The 24,400-nt window shown below is 38.5% G+C and overlaps 1 protein-coding gene across 1 annotated transcript; it reads left to right on the forward strand.

Moving 5' to 3' along the window:
- The first annotated feature begins 7,113 nt into the window (after nt 1-7,113).
- On the forward strand, nt 7,114-23,386 carry C1H3orf85 (chromosome 1 C3orf85 homolog). Its single transcript, XM_068983167.1, has 4 exons — nt 7,114-7,184; nt 7,285-7,337; nt 21,393-21,526; nt 23,043-23,386. The coding sequence occupies exons 2-4, from the start codon at nt 7,289-7,291 to the stop codon at nt 23,130-23,132; spliced, it is 273 nt and encodes a 90-aa protein (XP_068839268.1). The 5' UTR covers nt 7,114-7,184; nt 7,285-7,288; the 3' UTR covers nt 23,133-23,386.
- Nucleotides 23,387-24,400: the final 1,014 nt, after the last annotated feature.

Raw genomic sequence — 24,400 nt, forward strand, 5'->3', positions numbered from 1 at the left:
AGAAGCACCCTTACCCTCTGATTGCTAACCACCAAATTGGCCAACTGGGTTGTTGTCTCTATTCAACACATCACTTCCTGCCAAACCTAATCACCCCATCTTTTAAGGGACTCCCATCACGAGGTAGTCTCTTACCAATGAAAAGTCATATTTGCCATAGATATCACCACTCCAAAAGTGGTATTTCCTTTTTTCTTGTTGTTGTTGTTCAATTACGAAGTAATGTCTGACTCTTTGTGACCCCTTGGACTGCAGCACTCCAGCCTTCCCTGTCCCTCACTATCACCCAGAGTTTGCTAAAAATTCATGTCCATTGAGTCACTGGTGCTATCTATATCTAATTCTTATAGATAAAAATACCCATAATACCAGAGGTGATGAGTAATTATCATTATCAACTTTCTACTGGTGGGATCTTCTCCCACAGAGGCATGCCTTCAAATGCTGAGTTCAAGGGAATGGGTGCATTAAACTTGGCTGGATTTATTAAATTTTGCTTCACTCTATTTAATAAGTTAGAGAGTTCCTTCAAGAGCTAGGTGCATGATATAACAGTATATAGTTGGACATTTACCTACCCATTCTCTCTCTTTCAGTTTCTCCTAGAGCACAAACATATTCCAGTCTCTGTCATAGTCTTGTCTTTATAATGTATCAGGCAGACCATAAAATATCTTTAATAATCTTAGTCTGAGTCCTAATGCTTATTCTTTCTGGGTTCGGAGTTTCTCCCTTTTTCTCATCCTTCTTTGCAAAACCACCTCACTGTTCTTATCCTCACTTAAAGTTCTCTTCTTTCTGACATCATAATTCTCATCCAGAGTAACCAGAGGATTATTAATCCTGAACAGAATCTGATGATGACAGTGGAAGATAAGACAACTCTCTGACCTAAAGGGTGCTGGGGCATTGAAACAGGCTGAGATTCTATAGCCATTATCCTTCTGTTAAAAGTTACACCTCTGTTCCTTATAGCAACCCTCTGTAAGGGGGTAATCACAGTTTCAAGAGCCTGGAACCTAAAGTAAAATTTGATTGTTTTAGTTCCAAAAGATAATATTCTCAAGATTTCTTGAGAATGATATTACAGTGAATAACAACAAAAAATGAGTATAATAATGTACTTAATGCCTATTATATGACCAGGGATAAACCAAATAATCTGGTTTTAGTGCTTATAATAAATTTGTGAATTCTATCTGCATAACTTCCTAAAAATAAAACCAATGTTTCCATGGTGTGAAGGCCTCTTCCCAAGCTCCCTAACTCTTTCCCATTTATACCTGACCTGATACACTTTGTTTCCATGGAAAAGAAATGCACCCGTCAACCTGGCTGGTGGTCAACCTTTGTGGGAATGGGAACTAAAATTTCACATTAGCCTCAACATGTTGATCCAGAGATATAAATCACTCAACAATTTAAAAATTCCTGGGATGGAAACTGAGTCAGGAAAGACAGTGAGGGAAACCTGTGAGAGAGGTTTTATTTCACTCTTCTCTTCTACTGAAGAGTGAAAAACATTTCACCATGCCAGATATCATCAGCTGACAGAGCCTTATGGGACTCTTCTTCCATCCACTATTTTCCGTCAACTTTTCAAATACTCTTTCCTATTCCTTATGGACAAGCAAGAGTTGGGAGAAGCAAAACTACCCAAGTTTGAAGGTTTTTTCTTTGCTAACTTATTATGGAGTGAATTGCAAACCGCCCTCCCATTCATATGTATTCATAAGAATACATACCTAAGAATGTGACTGTACTTGGAAATAAGGCCTTTGAAGGGGTGATTAAATTAAAATGAGAACACCAGGGAGTGCTCTAATTCTATCTGATTGGTGTCCTTGTAAGAAGAGAAGATTAGGACAGAGACACCAGGGATGTGTGCATGCACAGAGGCAAAATTATGTGAAGAGGCAGCAAGAGGGAGGCCAAAGAAGAGCTGAAGGGAGGGGACTCAGAGGAACCAAATCTGTCAACACCTTGATCTTGGATTTACAACCTCCAGCACATTGAGAAATGAATTTCTGTTGCTTGTGCCACCCATTCTGAGGCATTTGCTATGGCAGCTCTAGCAAATTAATACCCCCCTTGTTCTTATTTAGTCGCTCAGTTATGATCAATTCTTTCGCAGCCCTATGGACTGCAGCCAGCCAGACCTCTCTGTCCATGGGATTTCCCAGGCAGGAAGACTGGAGTGGGTTGCAATTTCCGTCTCCATGGGGTCTTCCCAACCCAGGGATCGAACCCACATCTCTTGCATTGGCAGGCGGATTCTTTGCCCGTTGAGCGACCAGGGAAAGTAAGAGTATCAGTCACTCAGTCGTGTCTGATTCTTTGCAACCCCGTGGACTGTAGCTTGCCAGGCTTCTCTGTCCATGGAATTCTCCAGGCAAGAATACTGGCGTGGGTTGTCATTCTCTTCTCCAACAACAATTAATGGGAAGCAGCTTCTGCCACTCTTATCCAGCCACTGCACCAACCAATATTGTTCTTTTAAACTCTTGTCCCTCCAGCCCAGGACTCAAGATTCTCTGTTTAATGCTCCCCACCTATGGCACTTTCAAATGCCCTCACCCACAACCTTCTCCAATATCTTAACTCCCCCATCTTTTCCTCAAGGAACAAGGCATTGCAAGCAATAAGTTAAATCCTTTAAAGCTACTCCTTTCCTAAAGAATCCATCTCGTTGTTTTTCTACAGTAAACTGAAGCACATGCACGTACACTTTGAATAAGTCACACTGGTAAGGGCTCCATTATAGGCAGCAGCAGAAAAACAGCATCATAAAGTGATAGAACAGCCTTTACGTCAAATCTGCACTAGATTACTGGGTTTATCTTCTGAGATTACCAGAACCACGGGAACAGACTGCTTCCCTGTGGAACTAATACTAATGCCCACAGAGCCACCTGCAGAGAAAAATCTGGCCCCACTCACTACTGCAGTGATTCTTGAAAAATGCTTTCTTTGCTTTTGGTTTAGTGGAGCATGGAAGACTTAGCAAATGACAGACTGTGTTTTGATAGTGAGCCAACTGGGCAAGATCCCTTGATAGTTTGGTGCTCTGTAAACTAGCTAGCACATTGCTGATGCTCAATAAATGTCACATATTATCAACTATCAATTATTCAGTGTATAATGAGGACGATGCCTTGGCATGCATTACCTCAAAGCTTAATCAAAAAGAGTGTGATTCCAACACCATATCATAAAACAGATTGGCATTTTTACTTAAACTGCTAGACTATCTACATTTGTATTCATGACACATCTTTAAATTATTCCAAGTATTTGTTTATAGTGACAACCAATAGAAATCATTGAAATTACTGAACATCAATAACAGAGAATTGCTTTAGTAGGTCAGTACAATATTCCTAAATGTTTTGTGATAGCCTCAAATGTGTTGTCTCCATTCCAGCACCTTGATCTGTACCCATTTTCTTTCCTTTCCTGGAATTTTCTTCCTCCATCATCTGGATTCCTCCTCATGAAAAAATCCAACTGGCCTCACTGGGAAACTTTCCCTGAAATGATCTCCTCCCACACAAGAAACAATGTTTGATACATCTATGTAACTCTAGTACTTGGAACAATGTGTATGGAATGTGTTCAAAACAGGCTGATTCTGAAAAGTGCCTGGATCATAGGAAAGGCTCAGTAAATAGCTGAGTGAAGGAATACCTGAAGGAAAAATCGGTAAACTCTCCATTGTCTTCACACCGCTCTGTGGCCAGTGTCCAGATTTAGGGAACGAAGGATAAGAAACCCTTGCACAATAGGGGCAGCCTAGCTCTCAAGAGGCCAGTGAGCCCTGAGTATGGGGCTCTCTCTCCTTCTCTCCAAACCAGGATGAGTTCAGTCTTTCAAAGACCCTGAAACACCCACATCTGGTGAAAGAGAAGTCTATTAGGCAACTACTTAATTTTACTAAACCACATTAAACCTAAGGCATCTCAAGCTGTAGCAAGTTTTAAAATCTGTAGCAGTCACATTGAAAATGAATACAAAAACAGAATACTTTTCTCCAACATTTTGGCTAATTTCTCCAAGTGAACCCAACTCCTACAATTATTATATGGTGGGAGGAGCATGTGTGCCTCCGTGCCTTGACAACAGCACTGAAAACTCAACAGTTAAGATGGTAAGAGGAATATACTGTACTTAAGTGGAGAGGGAAGGTTAAAGGAAAACTATGCTTTTTATTTGCCTCCAACAGGGCTTCGTTTTATTCACATACTGAGAAAAATAAAATAAAAACAAAGGTTCCAGCTTCCGAGGCAAAACAATATCCTACCTAAGTAATTCAAAAATGGTTTCTGCATTCTACCAGCTGCATCTGAATCTGACATCTTGTGCCTCCCTAAACTACTTAATGCCTGCAGGACAGACTATAGAAGCTCTCATTCATTCTTGGGATACAGATGCTGTGCCATTCTCTGCCTAAATGTAAAATAAAACTGTAAACTGTGATGGGCTATTCCCTCAGTCCTAGGAGGGAAACAGTACCTCTAAGAGGTTTGACCTGATAATAATGACATGTTATTATTGTGACATATACTCTATCTTATAATATAAGCTATACCAAACCCATTAGCAGTCCAATCAGTGTAAAACTGACTCCTTTACCAGTTACTATGGTAAAATTTTGTTCTCAGGTAGTAACTCTTTGAGAATCTCAAATAACTTCACAAAACCAAGTGCTATCACCAGCTTATTTTCAATAGGTTGAATGCCACCAAAGGCTTAGTACAGTGGTTATAAGGAATATAGTATTCTCTCCTCCTTCAACACGTGGGCTAACCCTCCACCTTTTCTTGATGCTGATGATGTCATTGAATAATATAGGCTGCACTATGCCCTCCCTAAGAGCACTGCATTTTCCAAAGCTTGGCAGTTTGTTGTATCTGATTGCACTGGCAGCATGACTCAAGCAGAAATTAAAGTCAGCTTGCTCCTTAGTAGAATAAAGTTTTCTTTATTTTCTTTTTTTTAATTAAAAAAAAACTTTTATAGTATGAGATCTGATTTCACACTTTTCCCTTCTAACATGTATATTACACTGATATGAAAGAGACCAAGGGAGATAACCAGGTCTATCAGCCCACATTAAAGTAATAATTTCTAAAAATAAAGCATCAAAGTTGTAAACAGACTCCACTGATGAGTTTCATTAATTCATGTCACTTGATATTTCTATTTTTCAAATACAGATATTCAAATTTCATTTCAAAGAAAGTTTCATGTCTTTATAATTAAGATTACCAATTTTTATGGATCTGACTTTTTTTCATAGATCATAAGAAGAGAAAAGTTATAGGGAACACTGTTTAAGCTTAACATAAAAATAGAACTGTTATATTTTAGTTGTGTGTTTTTGTTTTTGTTTTGTTTTGCTGCCAGTAGGATAAGTCTGTATATTGATAGACTACTGCAGGAAAATGCTGACTCAGTTTAATGAAGTTAAGTTTAATTTGAATTGGTTGATTCAATTAAGTTCAATAATGTTTATTGGGAGCTATTATATGAGGCTGTTGTATGAAAGGTCCTGTGCCTGGTGGGTGCCGAAGGCATACAAATAGGAGCAAGATGCAACACTAGCCCCTTCAGGCAGCATGTAATCTGCTCCGAAACACTGAAATGTACACACAGAACCATGATACAGGGAAGCGTGACCTAAGGACTGCTCCCACCCGCCTCATTTTAGGTCCCAGAAGCTGAGTGATGAAAGGAAGAGAAGAGAGGAAGATGACTCTCTCCTTTGGTTCTGTAAACTTTAAATAAACAAGAAAGTACATAGTTTGCTGTTAAGAATAAATTGTATAATAATGAATTTATTCATTTAACTGTTAATCATACCACTGAAGAAGGGAGGTGTTTGAAAAATTAAACTGAAAAAAGTGTTCTGATTTTATCATTGTATTAAATGATACATAGTTTGTTTGCTTTGTTGGAAACAAACAAATTTACCATGCAGTTAAACACTCTTTTTCTTTCTTTTTTTTTATTTTATTTTATTTTTTATTATTTTTTTTTAATTTTAAAATCTTTAATTCTTACATGTGTTCCCAAACATGAAACCCCCTCCCACCTCCCTCCCCATAACATCTTTTACTTTTAGATCCATAGAATTATTTGCATTTGTAAGAGTGCAATACAGAGAGATCCTGGGTGTCCTTTACTGAGCTTCCCCCAAAGGTAACATTTTGTAAAACTACAATGCAGTGCAATCTCACAACCAGGATACTGACACTGATATATCTACTAGTGCTACTCAGATTTCTCCAGTCTCATATATACTCATTTGTGTGTGTGTGTTCATGTGTGTGTGTGTGTGTGCAAGAGAGAGAGATTTAGTTCTATGGTATTCTATCACATTTATGTTCACACACCCACCACCACAGCCAAGACACAGCATAGTTCCATCACCACAGGTGTCCCTCACACTGCCCTTTTATAACCACACACACCTACCTTATTCTATCCCTAAGCCCTAGCAACTAATAAAATGTTCTTAATCTGTAATCTTGTCATCTCAAGAAGGTTATATAAATGGAATCATACAGGTTAGTAACCAGTTGAGATTGGCTATTTTTACTCATCATAATTCCTTTGAGATTCATCCAAGTTGCTGTGTCTATCAATAATTTTTATTAAATTATTATTGAGTAGAAATTCATGGTGTAGATGTACCTCAATGCATTTAACTTTGAGCTGTTGAAGACATCTGGGTTGTTTACACTTGTTTTCCAGTTTTTGCCTATTATTAATAAAGCTGCTAGCAACATCCTTATACAGGTTTTTGTATGAACATAAGTTTTCATTTCCCTGAGAAGAATGTCCAATAGTGCAATTTCTGGGTTGTATGGGAATTAATTGTATACTCAGATTTATAAGAAACTGCCAAACTGTTTTCCAATGTGACTGTACCATTTTATATCCCCCAGCAAAGTTTGAGTGATCCAGTTTTTCCACCTTCTTTGTTTTGTTTTGGTATGGCTTTTTAGATTACATTAGGCTGTGTGGATGGTAAAACTAGTAAATAAATACGTGGCCCATATAAGAACAGCCTGTAAAGAGTCAGTCCAAAGAGTCCAAAGGGTAAAAAGGCAGGAGTCATATAAAAAAAGTCATCTCAAATCAAGCAACAGGCTCTCTGACTGAGGTCATAGGGCTTCCAGGTATGCAGGAAATGCTTCATATTCTTGGGAAGTAACCAGTATGCCCTAAAGCTCTGCTCAGTCTAAATTAAAATAAATAAATCTTTTGTTTCCAAAACAGGATCATGGCCTGTAAAATGCTTCAAGCTGCCCTGTGTTCAACATTGCTTATAGGTAAGAACCTATTTCTTTTTCATTCCTTTTATAACTATTAGATTGATAGATAACCTCTTTTGACTTTTTAAAGAAATGGACAAGCATGTTTTATTCATAGGCCAACTTAAAGCATTGGGGAAGCTAAACTATTGTGTTATGCTGTGGTTTTGAAAGTGTCAGTGTTAACTGTATGTGTGATCATTTTATTCCTAATTATGTATTAACATGTTACTGTTGCTAAACAGTCTATTTAACTGCTGCCTCTAAAGAAGTGCTCTGGTGTCCTTGAACAAAGAAAAATTTTAAATGTCTTTTAGAAAATGTAATATGTAAATAATGCAATTACGTGGAAACCTCATACTTTGAGAGTGTGAATTCATTAAACTTTTAGGCAAGCTGTAGCTCAGAGAAGCGCTGAAGGCACCAAAGGCCACATGATTTGCTGCCAGATTGACCCAGTAACTCAGTGGCTTATATCTGAATTGAACTGAGATGTCATTTCATATAGAAAACCGCAAATACTTAGAAAGGTGTAAATTATTTTCATGCTTAAATCTTTATAATTTATAAATACTTCTGATGAAGATGTTTAAATCTACATTTATAAGCTTGAGACCTAACCAAAATAAATGTGTATTTCCCTTGAGATACACAGAGATGAATAGTTATAGATACATATCTGTATCTAGATATGTGTGTTTATATATATGTGTGTGTGTAATTAGCCCTTTATTCTTAAGTATATAAATAATTTTGACACAGAGTTTTAATAATCTATATTGAACTTTGCATTTAGGACATGTTTAAACAAATGATTTAGCAAATTTTAGTGAAGTTCTTATTAAGCCATTGTCCGCAAGGCATATACAGCCATACCCAGTTACAGCCCACACCTCTAGATGAAGAAAGTGAGGTTGGCTCCATTTAAGAGGTTGATTATAATCCAGTGGTACAATGCTTTGCCTGGACTACTCATCCACACAGTTGACTTCAGAGCGGGTGATATTGGATGACTGACTACAAGGCTAAAAGCACTACTGTTGGTCCACACTCCATCTGTGAACACGGCAGGGTCAAAAATACCAGCCAAAAAGGAAAATGGTCTGTAAATGGACTTTTATAGACTTTCTTTAAAAACAAGCTGGAATTAACTTTAAGTCCAGCTGAAAAGAAAGTATGTTTACCTATAAAGACAACTGGTTTGACTAACTGTACTTGATAGATAAATAAATAAGTAAAACTAAGTAGTCAAAGTTCATGAAAGAACAAATTGAGGATCAGAATCCAAGGATGAAGGGATGTTGACACTGCTGGATTAACCCTTCAGATCTCAGGAAAGAAGCCTTTACTGCTTGCAAGTGGAGGAGACTGAAGTCATTAGAACCAGATTCATTTGTTCCACGAAAAACTAGTTCAACTGACATTTTCTAAATCACATAGCTCTAAAGTAGGAAATAATAGCTTGAATCAACTTTCTTTGCTCTTTCCCCACCCACCCATGCCCGCTTTTTCATTTAAGAACATAGCCTATTCATCTGCACTTCCCTGGAGCCCTTCTTCTTGCCATAAGAAAACAACGATTTTTTAAAGTTTGTTTTTGTTATGTAAAAAAGTTTTCTCTGTTACAGATTAGTTGTCTAATAAATTACTTTTGTCTAGAACTTAATTTGAAGTAAGTAGGGAAGATATCTCATTATCTTTTTCCCTAGTGGGAATGCTGAAGAGCCTACTAAGTAATTAAATTCATGAGCAGAGTCCCCAAATTGTTTTACTGATTTTCTCAAAATAGTAACTTATACACCTTGGGGCTGATTCCCTGGTCAGAGAATTAGAAGTCCAAGTGTCACAATTTCATTAAAAAAACAAAACAAAATCGTCTCTTTAGCATTTAGGTCAAGAATTGCTTTCTTCTATAATAAGACAGCAAGTATTAATACTACTATTTTAAATATTTATTGTATGTCAGGGGCTTTCCATATGTTACCTTAGTTCAACTCTCATAACCACTCTGAAAATAGGTGTTATGAGTCTTGTTGTACAAAGAGGAAACTGAGGCTTAGAGAAGTTAAATGACCAAGATACACAGTCAGTCAATGGTCGATGCCAGATTCATAGGGGCATTGGATAGGCAGCACAGCACACAACAACTCCTCCCAAAAAAGTGATAGAGCCAAAATCATAGCCACTGGCTCCACAAGAAAAGGTCAGAAGTTAGGCAGCTGGGGAATTGTATCTGAGAAAATAGAGCCAAACAAGGACACAACTAAGAACTGTTCCTGCTGCTGCTGCTAAGTCGCTTCAGTCGTGTCCGACTCTGCGCAACCCCATTGACGGCAGTCCACCAGGCTCCTCTATCCCTGGGATTTGCCAGGCAAGAACACTGGAGTGGGTTGCCATTTCCTTCTCCAATGCATGAAAGTGAAAAGTGAAGGGGAAGTCGCTCAGTCGTGTCTGACTCTTTGCAACTCCATGGACTGCTGCCTACCAGGCCCCTCCATCCAGGGGATTTTCCAGGCAAGAGTACTGGAGTGGGGTGCCACTGCCTTCTCCGGAACTGTTCCTAGTTGTACCGATTTAAAGAAAAACCCCAAACTCAACATGTTCCTCCTCAACAGGGCATACTACATTGTGAATCAGCCATAAGTACACATATATTCCCTCCCTCTTAAGATACCACAAAGAAAGTGATATCATATGATATTTATCTTTCTCTGTCTTATTTACTTACTATGATAATCTGTAGGTCCAACCATGTTGCTCCAAATGGCATTATTTCACTCTTTTTTATGGCTGAGTAATACTCCATTGTATATGTGTATATGTATGTACCACCTCTTCTTTGTTCATTCACTTATCAGTGGAAACAGGCTGGTTCCATGTCTTGGCTATTGTAAATAGTGCTGCTATGAACACTGGGGTGCATGTATCTTTTTGAAGTAGAGTTTTCTCTGGAAGTCCAGGAGTGGGATTGCTGAATCATATGGTAATTCTATTGTTTTTTAAGAGACTGTTCTCCATAGTGGCTACACCAAGTTACACTCCTGCCAATGGTCTAGGAGGCTTCCCTTTCTCCACACCTTTTCCAGTGTTGGTTATTTGTAGACTTCCTGATTATGGCTCTTCTAACTGGTGTGAGGTGATTTGGGTTTGCATTTCTCTAATAATTAGCAATGCTGAGCACCTTTCCATGTGCCTGTTGGCCATCTGTATGTCTTCTTCAGAGAAATATCTACATATGTCTTCTGCCCACTTTTTGACTGTATTGTTAGGTTTTTTTTTTATTGAGTTGTATGAGTTGTTTGTATGTTTGGGAAGTTAAGCCCTTGTTAGTGACACTGTTTGCAAATGTTTTTCTCCCAATCCATAGCTTGACTCTTCTTCTGGTTTATGGCTTCCTTTGCTGTGCACAAGTTTTCAAGTTTCATTAGATCTTTGTTTGTTTCTGCTTTTATTTCCTTTGCCTTGGGAGATTGACCAAGAAATCGCTGCTACAATTTATGCCAGAATGTTTTGCCTAGGTTCCCTGCTAGGAGTTTTATGGTGTCATGTCCTATATTTAAATCTTTAAAACATTTTGGGTTTTATTTTTGTATATGGTGTGAGGGAGTGTTCTCACTTCACTGATTTACATGTGGCAGTCCAGCTCTCCCAACATCACTTGCTAAAGAGACTGTACTGTTTTTCCACTGTATACACTTACCTCTTTTGTCAAAGATTAATTGACTGTAAGTGGGTGGGTTTATCTGTGGGCTCTCTATTCTGTTCCATTGATACATGTGTCCGTTTTTGTGCTAATAATATGCTGTTTTGATTATTATAGCTTTGCAGTATTGTAACAGGGCAATTTAAAAACTGAAACAGCCCCACTTCACATTAAGAGGAAATATGGAAAGAGCACATATTTGGAAAGTGCTTCACTAAGTAAACCAATCCTTGGGGCTGACCCATCCATTAAAGAATTTGGGGGTTCATGCCCATATTGTTGGCTATGGTCAGATCTATCCATAAAATGCAAGCATGCTTTCTGGTTTTAGACAGGGTAAAAAATAAATGGCCTGTGGTCTGTTTCTCTAGCATAGTTCCAGCTCTTGTTTTTCAATCTAGAGTTAGTAACCAAGGGCAATTTGTCTTGAAAGGTTTTCTTGTTTGCTTTTGTTTTGATAAGAGCCTTTAAGCTCACAGTTCTTCCCCCTAACTCTCCAGTCAGTACCTCCAGTCCTTGCCTTTGCCTTCTTCTCTGCAGAGAAGGAATGGCCCTTCTCACTCATCGCTGCAAGTGCTCCACTTCCTCAGAAAGCCTATATTCCCTGATATAGTTTCAGTTTATTATATAAGATTTTGTTCTTAATTTTACCTACTCACTTTGGCTTAAGATTGACTATTGCTTTCAAGAAAGTGAGCAGTGAGAATAAACTCACCACCTATGACTAGATTCACTGAGCACTCTATGTGTTGTAGAAATCTGTTAACCTACCCACACGCCAACATCAGTTATGGCTCTAGGATTGGGAATCCCATCCACGTGTGTAGGCAGTGACCGTGGAGTCATTACTGATTGAATCACATAAAAAGGTGCCTTTTGTGAGTCACAGATGTCTCTGTCCACAAGATTAAAAATTAATAAAAGACCTGCCAGCTTTAAAAATACTCCCCAGGAAATTACATGGTCATGTGTGGGAGTACATATATGGGTGTATGTCACTGTGCTGAGAGTGGGTTAAAATAGATTGAAGTTAAACTCAAGTAATACCAGTTTCTGTTTGCTTTTCAAAGTACTCGACACATCAGCAACGGTAATGTCAATAAAGCCAAAGTTCCCGAGTTAAAAGTTCAGTTTCGAAAGCTTTTTATTAACAGACAGGTTAATCATGAGGATCTGTAAGCCGGTCCTGCAGTTTAGCACCTCTTTCTTTCCTCCAGTTCACTCCTATTGACCCTCTTTGTTTTCCTGCCTTTACTTCCCCTATTTGCCTTGCCTCTTTCCCCATGACTTCTCACCTTTTGTAACCTTTGTAACTCCCCTTCTTCTGTCTCTCCTCCCTTTGATTTCCTTTCTTGAATTTCTCTCTTCTCCTTCTTCCTTCTTTTCTCTTCTTCACCATTTTCCCCTCACAATCCAAATTTCTCATCTCTTTCTCTCTTCCCCTTCCCTTCTCTTTCTCAATTTTATGTGCACTGCAGCAAAGTGAGCGAATCAGTTCAGTTCAGTTCAGTTCAGTTCAGTTGCTCAGTCGTGTCCGACTCTTTGCGACCCCAACATTATACTAAAATACAACTCTTCAATCTTCTACCATGAAGTTTTTGGTTAGTGACCAAAGTTTAGAGTGGGAAGGAAAAAATAACAATTTCACTATTTGTAAAGAAAATTCTTTACTTACAGAATTTTTAAGTCCGATAATATGAATGTAAACATGGGCATTTTAATTTCTCACAAAATCATAAAATTTGTCCTACAGTTAGAGAGATCTTTGAAAATTTTATCATATTGCCAGGACATCTGTGTATTCTTTTCTCCTCATCTTCTTTTGTACTTAATTCTTAATGATCATTTATACTTTATTTTCGTACTTAATTTACAAGCACACATAATTGCCTAGGCACCTATTTCATCTCTTTTTTTTTAAAGACATAAACATTTTAAGGACAAGAGCTGAGACTCAGTCTTAAAAAAATAGTAAATAATAAATATTTTTAATACTGGAGTCTATTGCCATTCCCCTTTCCAGGGAATCTTTGCAATCCAGGGACTGAATCTAGGTCTCCAACACTGCAGGGAGATTCTTTACCATCTAAGCCACCAGGGAAACCCTTAATTGCTTATACTGAGTTCTAAGTGCTCTACTTCCAGAATCCCATGCCTAAGTATTTTTGAGCTGGTGGCAGGACTGTAGTGCTCATCTCCATGTTCAGCATGCACATCAGTATCCCCTACACCTGAGGGAAATAGCTCGCTGAGGGCTTATCCTGTGAAAGTCTGGCAGTCTTTCTGTCCCCACTGAATCCCTTCACATTTACTTAATAGACAGTGAATCAGGAATGACAAGCTACCACTGGTTGGAGTGCCCTTGTCTGTGCTCCTTTTTTTTGTTTCCTGTTTCTTAGTGAGGCTCTGAGACAACTGACCTGTTGGGTTCTCTGACACCTTCTAACACATAGCAGTCCACTTCGTGGTCCTGGTTTTGATCAAGTTGAGAAATAAATCAGAGCTGATTATGGGAGGCAGCCCTTTATCACTGAGAAAGGCTAACGAGGCAAATGGAACATAGTTGGATCCCAGAATTCAGCAAATTTCATACACAGTTTCAGCTTGTAGAACCAGAACAAAAAGTGCCCTCTGAGGGGCAGCTCACTCTCAAGAGGAAGAAGGATGAATGAGCTGGACATGCCAAGTTATGCCTCTTGGATCTACCAAGAGGGAGCTCTCAGGGAGCCCCCTCTGCACAAAAAGAAAGGGAGTCTGCCATCAGACTCTGCCCTTCCATTCTGCATCTTACGTTTCACCTCAGGCTTTCTGATCTTCTTAGTGTATGTGCTGTGCTTAGTTTTCAGTCATGTGCAACTCTTTGTGACCCCATGGACTGTAGCCCTCCAGCCTCCTCTGTCCGTGGGGATTCTCCAGGCAAGAATACTGGAGTGGGTTGTCATGCCCTCCTTCAGGGAATCTTCCCGACCCAGAGATCGAACCCAGGTCTCCCGCATTGCAGGCGGATTCTTTACCATCTGAGTCACCAAGGAAGCCCTTCCTATTACAAGTACCATTTTCATAGTCATGAGCATATTATATAGACCATTTAGTCATTTCCCCATTATCAAATTTAAAGACTCTTTTTCAACCTCTCCTGGATAATGGCAATATGGGGAGTCTTTCTACTTCTGACTATACAGCTTCCCTTTTAAATGTTTATTTTATTTATTATTTATTTATTTGGATGCACCACATCTTAGTTGCAGCTCACAGGATCTTTAGTTGAGGCATGCGAACTGTTGGCTGCAATACATGGGATCTAGTTGCTTAATCAGGGATGGAACCTGGGCCCCATGCATTGGGAGCAGTGGGCCACCAGGCAAGTACTATACAGCTTCCCTGACTTCCACACTGCCTATCAACCCATGATGGGCACTCATCTGATGTTTGTGCACAATGTGAATACATTTTTATTTGTATTGCTTTAATTGGCCAGGTCTATTTTGATTTCCCTTTCACTTATTTCCATCTGTCTCAGTTTGAACAGAACCAAATCTCAGTAAATTCCTTGACAATAGTAGGGTCTGTGCCCACTTAGCATATTCTATACACTTTCAATAATATAATACCATAGAAAGTAATTTTCAGTTAATGACCTATTTGTTATGAACATATTCCAGTTCAAAATGTTAGAGCTGAAAAAGACCTTAGAGACCATATGATCCAGGCTTATTTTGCAGAGCAGAAAATGGAGATGCAGGAGAAAGGAGTGGCTTAGTGATCTAAGTTATTGCAGGGCCAGAGTAAGATTCCAGGTCTCTGACCCTTCTTGGCTTGCGTGGGGAAAGCTGTGATTTCAAATATCTCTGTATTCTGAAGTGTATGCCTTATTTCTAGCACACAGGCTTTTCTGCAGAAGATATTCCACAAATGTTTAGATGATAGGTTGAGCTTGACAGGTCCTATTAAAACCGACTCTAATACAGGATGAAAGCAAAGAAGGTATGTAGGGAGTTGGAAAGAAAGAGAGGAAGAATTTTTTCATGGCTTATGATTATAAAGTTTAAAACTAACCTGGTTGATACTGCCTACATTAAAACACACACACACACACACATTTAAAAACCAAAAGAGTAATAGAACTCAGGGTTCAGTCCCCAGCAGTATTCTATAGGCTTGCAAACACAAAAGTCTGATCTTGCTCTCACTAACTTTCAAGGTTGATCAGACAGAATGAAAAAGGGAGGGAAAACTTCTCAAGCAGAGAGGATAATAGCATGCCCTTCTATATTACTTGCATTTTATTTCCAGCCTTGCCTCTGACTTACTATGTGACCTTGAGTGAGTCATTTCATCTCCAGATGTCAATTTTCTCATTTGTAAAGTAGGATAATAAATACTGCTTTTTGTCTTTCTCATGGGTGATGTTATTATCACCACCAATTAATATTTATTGGGTGCCTGTTGGGTGCATAATACTGAGGTAGGAGCTTTGTTCTGGAAGGTGGGAAGAAGAAATGAAACATTTTCCATAAGCATAGAGATTTACAAAAGACAGAAGTATTAGGGCTTAAAATAGCTATGGCTTATATTTTAAAGCATGCCTCACTGCCAAGGTTTATGTAACAGCATTTTTTCTTAGTTATTGTACAATACACCAGGATAATTACGGTACAGAATATTGGTTTTACTCTGGATGTTATATTCCATATAACATTATTTTAAGCAATTACTATACTTTCTTATGTAGCTGTAATTTATATTCTAAACATAATTCATTTCAAAATATTTATTAGATATGCATGTCATTAGATCTATTTGCCTAGCCACTACCTCTGTTTTCCTTTCTTTTTTAAAGAAAAAAAATCTACATTAAACATGTAACACTATAATTAATACCTTTTCAAAGAGAATGAAGAGAAATCTGAAAAGTCACTCATTAACACATCCCAGCTAAAACCAAAATTTTAATGCTGGTTCTTCCACAGAAATCATTCTGAATGAATGAGTTTCCTATTCTCTACAAATCAAGCCTGTCTTCTCATTCCTGCTGTCACTTACCTGATTCAAGTCCTACTAACCTCTCGTCTGGACTATTTGATGAGCCTCCTACTTTGCGCCTCTCACTCTGCTCTCTTCCTTTTACCACCTGTTCTCCACACCCTTGACAAAAGAGTTTTCCAAGGTTAATCTGTGAATCAATAAGCAAAATGTTGGCATATACATACACAATATTATTCAGCCTAAAAAAGGAATGAAATGCTGACATATGCTACAACATGGATAAACCCTGAACACTAAGTGAAGTCCGTCAGATACAAAAGGACAAATGTTGCATGGCTCCTCTTAAGGTACCTAGAATAAGCAAATTCATAAAGACAGAAAGTAAATGGTGGTTACCAGGGGCTGGGGGAGAGGGTAATGGGAGTTATTGCTTAAAGAGTAAAGAGTGTCTATTGGGAATGATGAAAAAGTCTGGAGATGGGATGGTTGCATGACATTGCAAATATATTTGATGCCACTGAATCATACAATAAAAGATGATTCAAATGATATCACAATAAAAAGATTTCAAAAGTACATCTAGTCTTATCATTTTCCCTGTTCAGAAAAGATAATTATTTACAGAGTAAAGTCCAAATTCCTTGGTATGCTGGTAGGATCTTCCTGAATGTAGCTCCAGCTTATCTTCCCAACATTAACTCTGACGCATCTATACCACAAACAACCCTGCCTTTCAATCATGTTGGCAAAGTGAGCATCACTGAGTCACATAGCATCAAGCAGAGTAGTTCCGTGTGCCTTACTCTGCACCTCTGATCCTCGGCTCTCCAAGTTTCTTCAGCCTGGAATGTGTGTTCTTTGCTTCCTCTCCCTTCCTCCTAACTGTGGAAACCTCATCCTTTGAAGCTTAACTCAGAACCAACTTCTCTGGGGGACCTTACTTTCAGTATCGGAATTAATTACTGCCCCTTCAGATAATCTAGTCAAAATATATCTTCTTATAATTATTTTTCAATTCTGAATATAATATGTGTTTCCTAGTGGCAAGAGTTATTTACTGATTATCTTTCCATGCAGTGATGATTATAAGAGTAGGAATTAGGGTGAGGCAAGTAGAGGTCTTATGACACAAAATTTGTATAACCCTAAGAGAGAATTCTTTTTTTGTACTTTTAAAATTGAGGTATAGTTCATTCACAATGTTTTGTTAGTTTCCAATGGGGCTTCCCTGGTGGTTCAGATGGTAAAGAATTTGCCTGCAATCTGGGAGACCCGGGTCCAATCCCTGGGTCTGGAAGATCCCCTGGAGAAGAGAATGGCAACCCAGTCCAGTATTCTTGCCTGGAGAATTCCATGGAGAGAGGAACCTGGCGGGTTCCAGTCCATGGGGTTGCAACTTATCAAATAACACAAGAGTGAATTCTTTACTTTTTTGTATATTTTAAATTGAGATATAGTTCATTTACAAGGTTGTGTTAGTTTCAAGCACACAACAAAGTGATTCATTTATACATACATATGTATATATTTACACATTTTTCCAGATTTTTTCCCATTATAGGTTTTTATAAAATACTGAATGTAGTTCCCTGGGCTATACAGTAGGTCCTTATTGTTTTGTCTCTCTGCCCCTCACTCCCCCACTATCCCCTTTGGTGATGGTAAGTTTGTTTTCTATGTCAGTTAATTCCTTCTTATATTTTATGCCCTATTGACTTCACTTGCCTCATCTAATCTCAACTGTGGCATTTAGCAGTTTATATTGACACTGCTGCTGCTGCTACTGCTGCTGCTGCTAAGTCGCTTCAGTCGTGTCCGACTCTGTGTGACCCCATAGACAGCAGCCCATCAGGCTTCACCGTCCCTGGGATTCTCCAGGCAAGAATACTGGAGTGGGTTGCCATTTCCTTCTCCGATCCATGAAAGTGAAAAGTGAAACTGAAGTCACTCAGTCGAGTCCGACTCTTAGTGACCTCATGGACTGCAGCCCACCAGGCTCCTCCGTCCATGGGATTTTCTACGCAAGAGTACTGGAGTGGGGTGCCATTGCCTTAGTTAGTGCTTATCACGCATTGTTTTAGTTATCTACTACAGCATAACTAATTTCCCCAAACTCTAGCAGCTTAAAACATTAAATACTTATTATTTCACGATTTCTAAGTGTCAGCAATTTGGAAGTGTCTCGGGTTCTGACTGAGGATCTCTCATGAGGTTGTAGTAAAGATACTAATGGGAGCTGTGGTCCTGTTAAGGTTTGGCTGGAGCAAAAGCATCAGGTTCGCAGGTGGTTCACTTACATGACTGTTGGTGGAACACTTCAGTTCCATGATGTGCTGGCGTCTCCTTTAGGGCTGCTTGAGTGTCCTTACAACATGGCAGGTGACTGCCCTTAGTGTAAGCCATCCAAGAGCAGGGCACAGCAGGAGCTGTAATGTCTTTTATGTCATAGCCACAGAAATCACACACTGTCATTGCCTCAGTAGTCTGTGATTACACAGGTCAGCCCTACTAAGGGAAAGAGGGGACCACACGAATACTAGCAGGCAGGGATCTTTGGGGATCATCTTAGAGGATGGCTTTCATAGACATGTTACTTTGATTGTGTTGATTAGATAACCTAGCAGCAGGTTAGTAACTATTAGCTTCTGAATTCACATTTGCTTTTTACTTTTAAATCACTGAATAAACAAAACTGCTAATTTTTTATAAATGGAGAATATGTCTGAGTCATTTTTCGATCCTCTGTTAGTAGTACTGTGTTTTGCACCCAGAGGCATCTTGACTGATGTATAATATCCAGAGAGGCTGTTGTTTTTTTTTAAAAAAAAACTATTATATTGGAGTATTGCTGATTAGCAATGTCGTGATAGTTTCAGGTGGACAGCAAATGGACTCAACCATATATATACACGTATCCATTCTCCCCTAAACATCCCTCCCATCCAGGCTGTCACATAACATTAAGCAGAGTTCCCTGTGCTATACAGTAAGCCCTTGCTGGTTATCCATTTAAAATAAAGCAGTGTGTGCATGTTGATTCGAAACTCCCTAACTATACCATCCTCCCACTCTTCCCCACTGGTAACCATAGTTTGTTCTCTAAGTCTCTGAGTCTTTTTGTTTTGTAAATAAGTTCATTTGTATCATTTCTTTTTAGTTTCCTCACATAAGGGATATCATATGATACTTAAGGGTTATCACATGATACATCTCTTTCTTTGTCTGACTTACTTCACTCCCTATGACAATCTCTAGTTCCATCCATGTTGCTGCACATGGCATTATTTCACTCTTTTTAATGACTGAGTAGTATTCTATTGTGTATATATACCACATTCTCCTTATCCATTCAATAGACTATCATTTTCAATACCTGTTTGGAACTAGAGCTTACTAGATTGACAAACTACACTAGAAATACTAGAGGTGATAGCTAGAATCCTGCTTAGAACTCAAGGCCAATCTTGGGAAAGCATGAGAGCATAAGGAATGTGTAAGTAATGATTATTTTCTTTTTTTCCATAAACATAAAATATTTTTATAATTTGACCCCAAGCAACCCTCCCTCTTAGTAATAATATAGTGCAATGGCTCAGAAGGGAGAATTCTATCTCCCTCTCCCACTAGCTCTGTGGCCTTAGACCTATTACTTAACTTTTTTTGTGCTTTAGTTCCCTTGTATACAAAATAAAGTGATTAACAGTACCACTTCTTAGGTTTGTTGTGAGTATTAAATAAGGGCTTCCCTGATAGCTCAGTTGGTAAAGAATCTGCCTCCAATGCAGGAGACCTCGGTTCAATTCCTGGGTCAGGAAGATCTGCTGGAGAAGGGAAAGGCTACCCACTCCAGTAAATAAGGTAATTCAGGTATAATATTCAGCACAATGCTCAATAAATGTTAACCAAATTTATATAAAACTCTATCCAGCCACCTCTAACCACTGTTTTTAGACATTGGTCTTGTAGATTTCCTAATGTCATACTTTTGTTCACATCACTTTTTAAGATTCAAATAAAAGACTTTCCCCTTCTTTCCTTATGCTAGACATAATCTTCCCTTCATAGAATAGGTTAAGCAATCTCCCTGACCATGAAAATATCTGCTTGTGCTCTGGTACTCCAATGCTTCCTAAGCTCCCTTGAAAGTAAGTGAAAGTACTGAAAGTTTTAGTCGCTCAGTCTTGTCTGATTCTTTGCAGCCCGATAGACCATAGCCTGCCAGGCTCCTCTGTTCATGGGATTCTCCAGGCAAGAATACTTGAGTGGGTTGCCAGGGGGTCTTCCCAGCCCAGGGCATCTTCCCAACCCAGGGATCAAACCTGGGTCTCCTGCATTACAGGCAGATTCTTTACCATCTGAGCCACCAGGGAAGCTCCCTTAGCACAGTCAAATCCTGTGTATCCTCGTTTTGTTTTGTATCTTGGACCCTTTATCCCCTTTCCTATAGAAGGGAGGTTTCATATTTATAGATCACTGTAACCCTAACCTATACAGATTATTGGTCAATGAAGGCTTGTTAATGATGAAGATATAAAGTGTCTAATGTAACATTACTTACAGTTTGATTCATAATAAATGCTTCTTTGTCACAAGCAATGAACAGATTTATATTGTTACCATTAATAAGTCAGGACTATGTTCTTCTTTTATAACATGATTGTGTTTTATTCAAGAATGAAAGCATAATATAGACTGTTAAAATTTCAAGATCCTAAAGATGTATGGGTTTTTTAAATTATTTTTTCTTAATTCTAGAGTGAGAAGAAGATAGAAAATGCAAGCCTGCTTGCATTTAAAGAAGGCTCTCTCAATGTTAACAATGTTAACTACAGTTTGGGATCAGTCTACTTCAAAATGAAAGATACGTTCTAATTTAACAGGCTGAGAAAGCAAAAATAAGATTGTAGACTTACAGGTTTGAACCAAGTGGTTTACATCTGTTAATTTATACAACCTTTATAGTAAGCCTGTTATTGTCTGTGTTATTATTGTTTTTATTATTATTATATCTCCTTACAGACAGGAAAAATAGAGCTTAGAGAAACTAAGCAACTTGCCTAAAAAAGGGATAGAGCTGAAATTTGAACTTAAGTCTGCAGTCTCCCATACATGAACAGAACTCTGAAACTCTTCTCCATCCACCACACAGCATTGGCTGCATGCTGTGTGATACGCAGGTCACAAGGGTGATAACAGGACAAAGACGCCAAAGGACTGAGGAGCGGCCATCGGCCCCAGAGCATAGATTTTCCAGAGTTTCCTTCTTAGGTGCCCTTCCTCTCAAGCACAATGGCTGCTTTAAGAGGACACAGTTTCTTTAAGAGGAAACTCTGAGATGTAAACTATTGCCTTAAAAGATGCTGTGCTGTTGGACTCAATTACAGGAGTACTGGGAGCACCATTTTTATTGGAGGACCCAGCAAACCAGTTCCTACGTCTCAAAAGACACATATATTTGCAGGATTACTGGAACCCAGATCACAGCCCGAATACGTGGGGAAACACACTGATTGACCAGGTATTTGCATTACAAACAAAAGGTCCTTCACTATCTCCCTTTTTAATAAAAATGAAATTTTTACTTTATATTGGCATACAGTTGGTTAACAATGTTGTGTTAGTTTCAGGTGTACAGCAAAGCGATTCAGTTATACATATGCACCATCTCCATTTTTAAATAAGCATGGTAGCAGCTGGCATTACACACCACCAGCCCAATTCCTATTTTTCTCTCTAGCTGTCCTGAGCTATACCTGCTCTTTCCTCCCCATGAATAGGCTTTCATCTGGTAAATTCCACCTCCTCCTTCAAGACTAAGATCAAATGTTCCCTTCTTTCTGAAGCCTTTTCTTTCTTTCCAGGAGGGCATCTGTCCTTCCTTCTTCTCTCATCTTTGCAAGCTGTTCACATGTGAATAGTTCTCAAGTGTCACCCTGGAATTATTTGTTGCGTGCGCCTGATCTCCCTACCTAGACTAAAAGTGTAAGGTGCTTGTCTTATCCATCAAGGTCATTGTTCTCTAGTTTCAGTGAATTAATTATTATATGGTTGGGCAGATGGATGGAGGGATCATGGTCATATTTTAGTTCCCTCTTAGCAGTTGACTAGCTAGTTTTTTTCTGTGGTGATTATCCAACCCTTTACTGTCCTTCCTTCATCTGCTTGCTTTTTGTTCATTATCCTATTTATTTGTATTCTCACCCCAAGAGAAATGAAGAAATTTTCATTACCCAGTTTTATTTCATTCTTACTTTTTTGATGGAAGACGACATTGAAACTCCAGGCCAAATGAAATTGCTGGATTATTTGAGGACCTCAGTTATTCATGACTTTCCACTATAATTTTGTAATTTAGGAAATAAAAATGTACAATTAATTGATTAATTAATTCCTTCAATTATTTATTCTTTCTTTTCACTGTATCAGGCTCTGATTAGCACCAGTCATAAGAGTATATAAATAATATATTTATATAACATAAAGTCAGAAAGAAATGAATGTCCTTGTTTTGCTGAGGCTTGGGTCTTATCCTTACTCTGCTTGGCTGGATTTTAACTGGTCAACTAGGATCAGCTTGTTTTTGTTTAGCATTTGTTGAAAAACACCAGCTTGAATAATGCATTTAGTTTTATGCCTGTTTTTCTCCAACAGCCATCATTTAGAGGTATTAAAACAAGACATTTGTTTATTTGGCAAATAAAATAATTACATAAGCTGGTAGACTGGGTCTTCTTTATGGAATATTGAAATTTCCAAGCACATTCTTGCCTATAATTGTAGACTATTGCTATAATCAACTGACAGTTACCATAATGTAACAAGCCTCAACTGCATTGGTTCACCCTATGGCCCCATATGTACTGCAAAATATTTGAGCACTTAAGTAAACAGATCACTGAAAGTGTGAAAACCAAACCTTACTCTTCCATAGTATTTCTTTCAGTCTTTCAGGAATATCTGCATGATAATCAGAATAATTGATGAGACATGTCCTGAATACTGAAAGATCATGACTTAAGTTTCTTTTGTTGCAGGCTCATGAAACATGGACTGCTTTGAAAACAACAGCACAGCATTATCTGAATCTGAATACTTTCACCCTTGACACGTCTACTGCCCAGTAAATGTACCTTGCTGGTTAAACCAGGATAACAAGAATAGTGGGACCCCAAAAGTGGCGATGTACCCCACCCACCAGCTTTGGGGACCTGAGGGCAAATCCACACCACTTACTATATTATTTATGTCTGCCTCATGGAGCTGTTGAAAGGAGTAAATATGGAAATCCACACTGATACTTCGAATTAGAAGTTCTCAATAAATGGTAGCTTTTAAAATGATAACTGAAATAAAGACTGTAAAAATAACATTTACCAAAAAGGAGCTTTTATGGGAACAGAAAATACAAAGCAAAACATAGTGTCATTAAAGCTCTCTGTCCAGGGATTTCCTTGGTAGTCCAGTGGTTAAGAATCTGCCTTCCAATGCAGGGGATGAGAGGTCAGTCCCTGGTCGGAGAACTAATATCTCACATGCCGCAGGGAAGTCTGGGCACCACAGCTACAGAGCCTGAGTGCTATAGGGCCCAAGTGCTGCAACTGGAGGAAAGCCTGTGCACCTTAATGAAAGATGCCACATTCCACAGCAAAGATCCTGCGCACTGCAACTAAGTCCAGATGCAGCCAAATTTTTAAAAAATAATTAAAATTTTAAAAAACTGTCCATAAAGGAAACAAAACAAAACAAACCTCCTGTTGGTAACTCCTACATTCTACTGCCTTTTCTTTGGGAGAGTTTAGTTCACTTTCCATTCAAGGAAGGAAATGGAATCTCTCACATGGAGCTGGTCCTCGCCTCTTTTCTTCAATATTTGTCACTTCCTGAACAACAACAAAGCCAATCTATTCCAAGACCATACTTTTTTTAAATCAAAGCTGTACTGCTGTGGGCAATAAATAGAGAACAAAATCTTAACTCGTTTTGGGAAATAGATGATGACTAGGAATCCAGTGGAACCCACAAATCTGTAAGCTTTCCTTAGAAATTTTGTAAAATTTGTGCATTTTTTAATATTCTGGTTTATAATATATTTATGATTGTTTCAATATGAAACAACAACTTTAAAGAAGTCTCACATCCATTATCAGTCATTCCCCATCCCCACCACGGCCCAGCCCCTAGTAACCACTAATAAATTTTCTGAAGCTATTTTTTTTTTAAAGGAAGAAATAATATTTTAAACTTACCAGTCATGTGCTTTTATTCATCTTTCCAATAAAGCTGAAAAACTGACTCTACAGAAAAGTGGACTACATTTATCCTATAGTTTCCCGTATATCCATGGGAATACTTCAGCAGTCTAGTTTAAGAAGTACTGAGAGATGATATAACC

This window comes from Capricornis sumatraensis, chromosome 1, assembly GCF_032405125.1.
Source record: "Capricornis sumatraensis isolate serow.1 chromosome 1, serow.2, whole genome shotgun sequence".
NCBI classification, from domain to species: Eukaryota; Metazoa; Chordata; class Mammalia; order Artiodactyla; family Bovidae; genus Capricornis; species Capricornis sumatraensis.

Coding starts and splice junctions, on each gene's coding strand:
- C1H3orf85 (XM_068983167.1), top strand. CDS start 7,289: ATGGCCTGTAAAATGCTTCAAGCTGCCCTGTGTTCAACATTGCTTATA. Junction 7,338..21,392: donor GTGTTCAACATTGCTTATAG/GTAAGAACCTAT, acceptor ACTCAATTACAG/GAGTACTGGGAGCACCATTT. Junction 21,527..23,042: donor GAAACACACTGATTGACCAG/GTATTTGCATTA, acceptor CTTTTGTTGCAG/GCTCATGAAACATGGACTGC.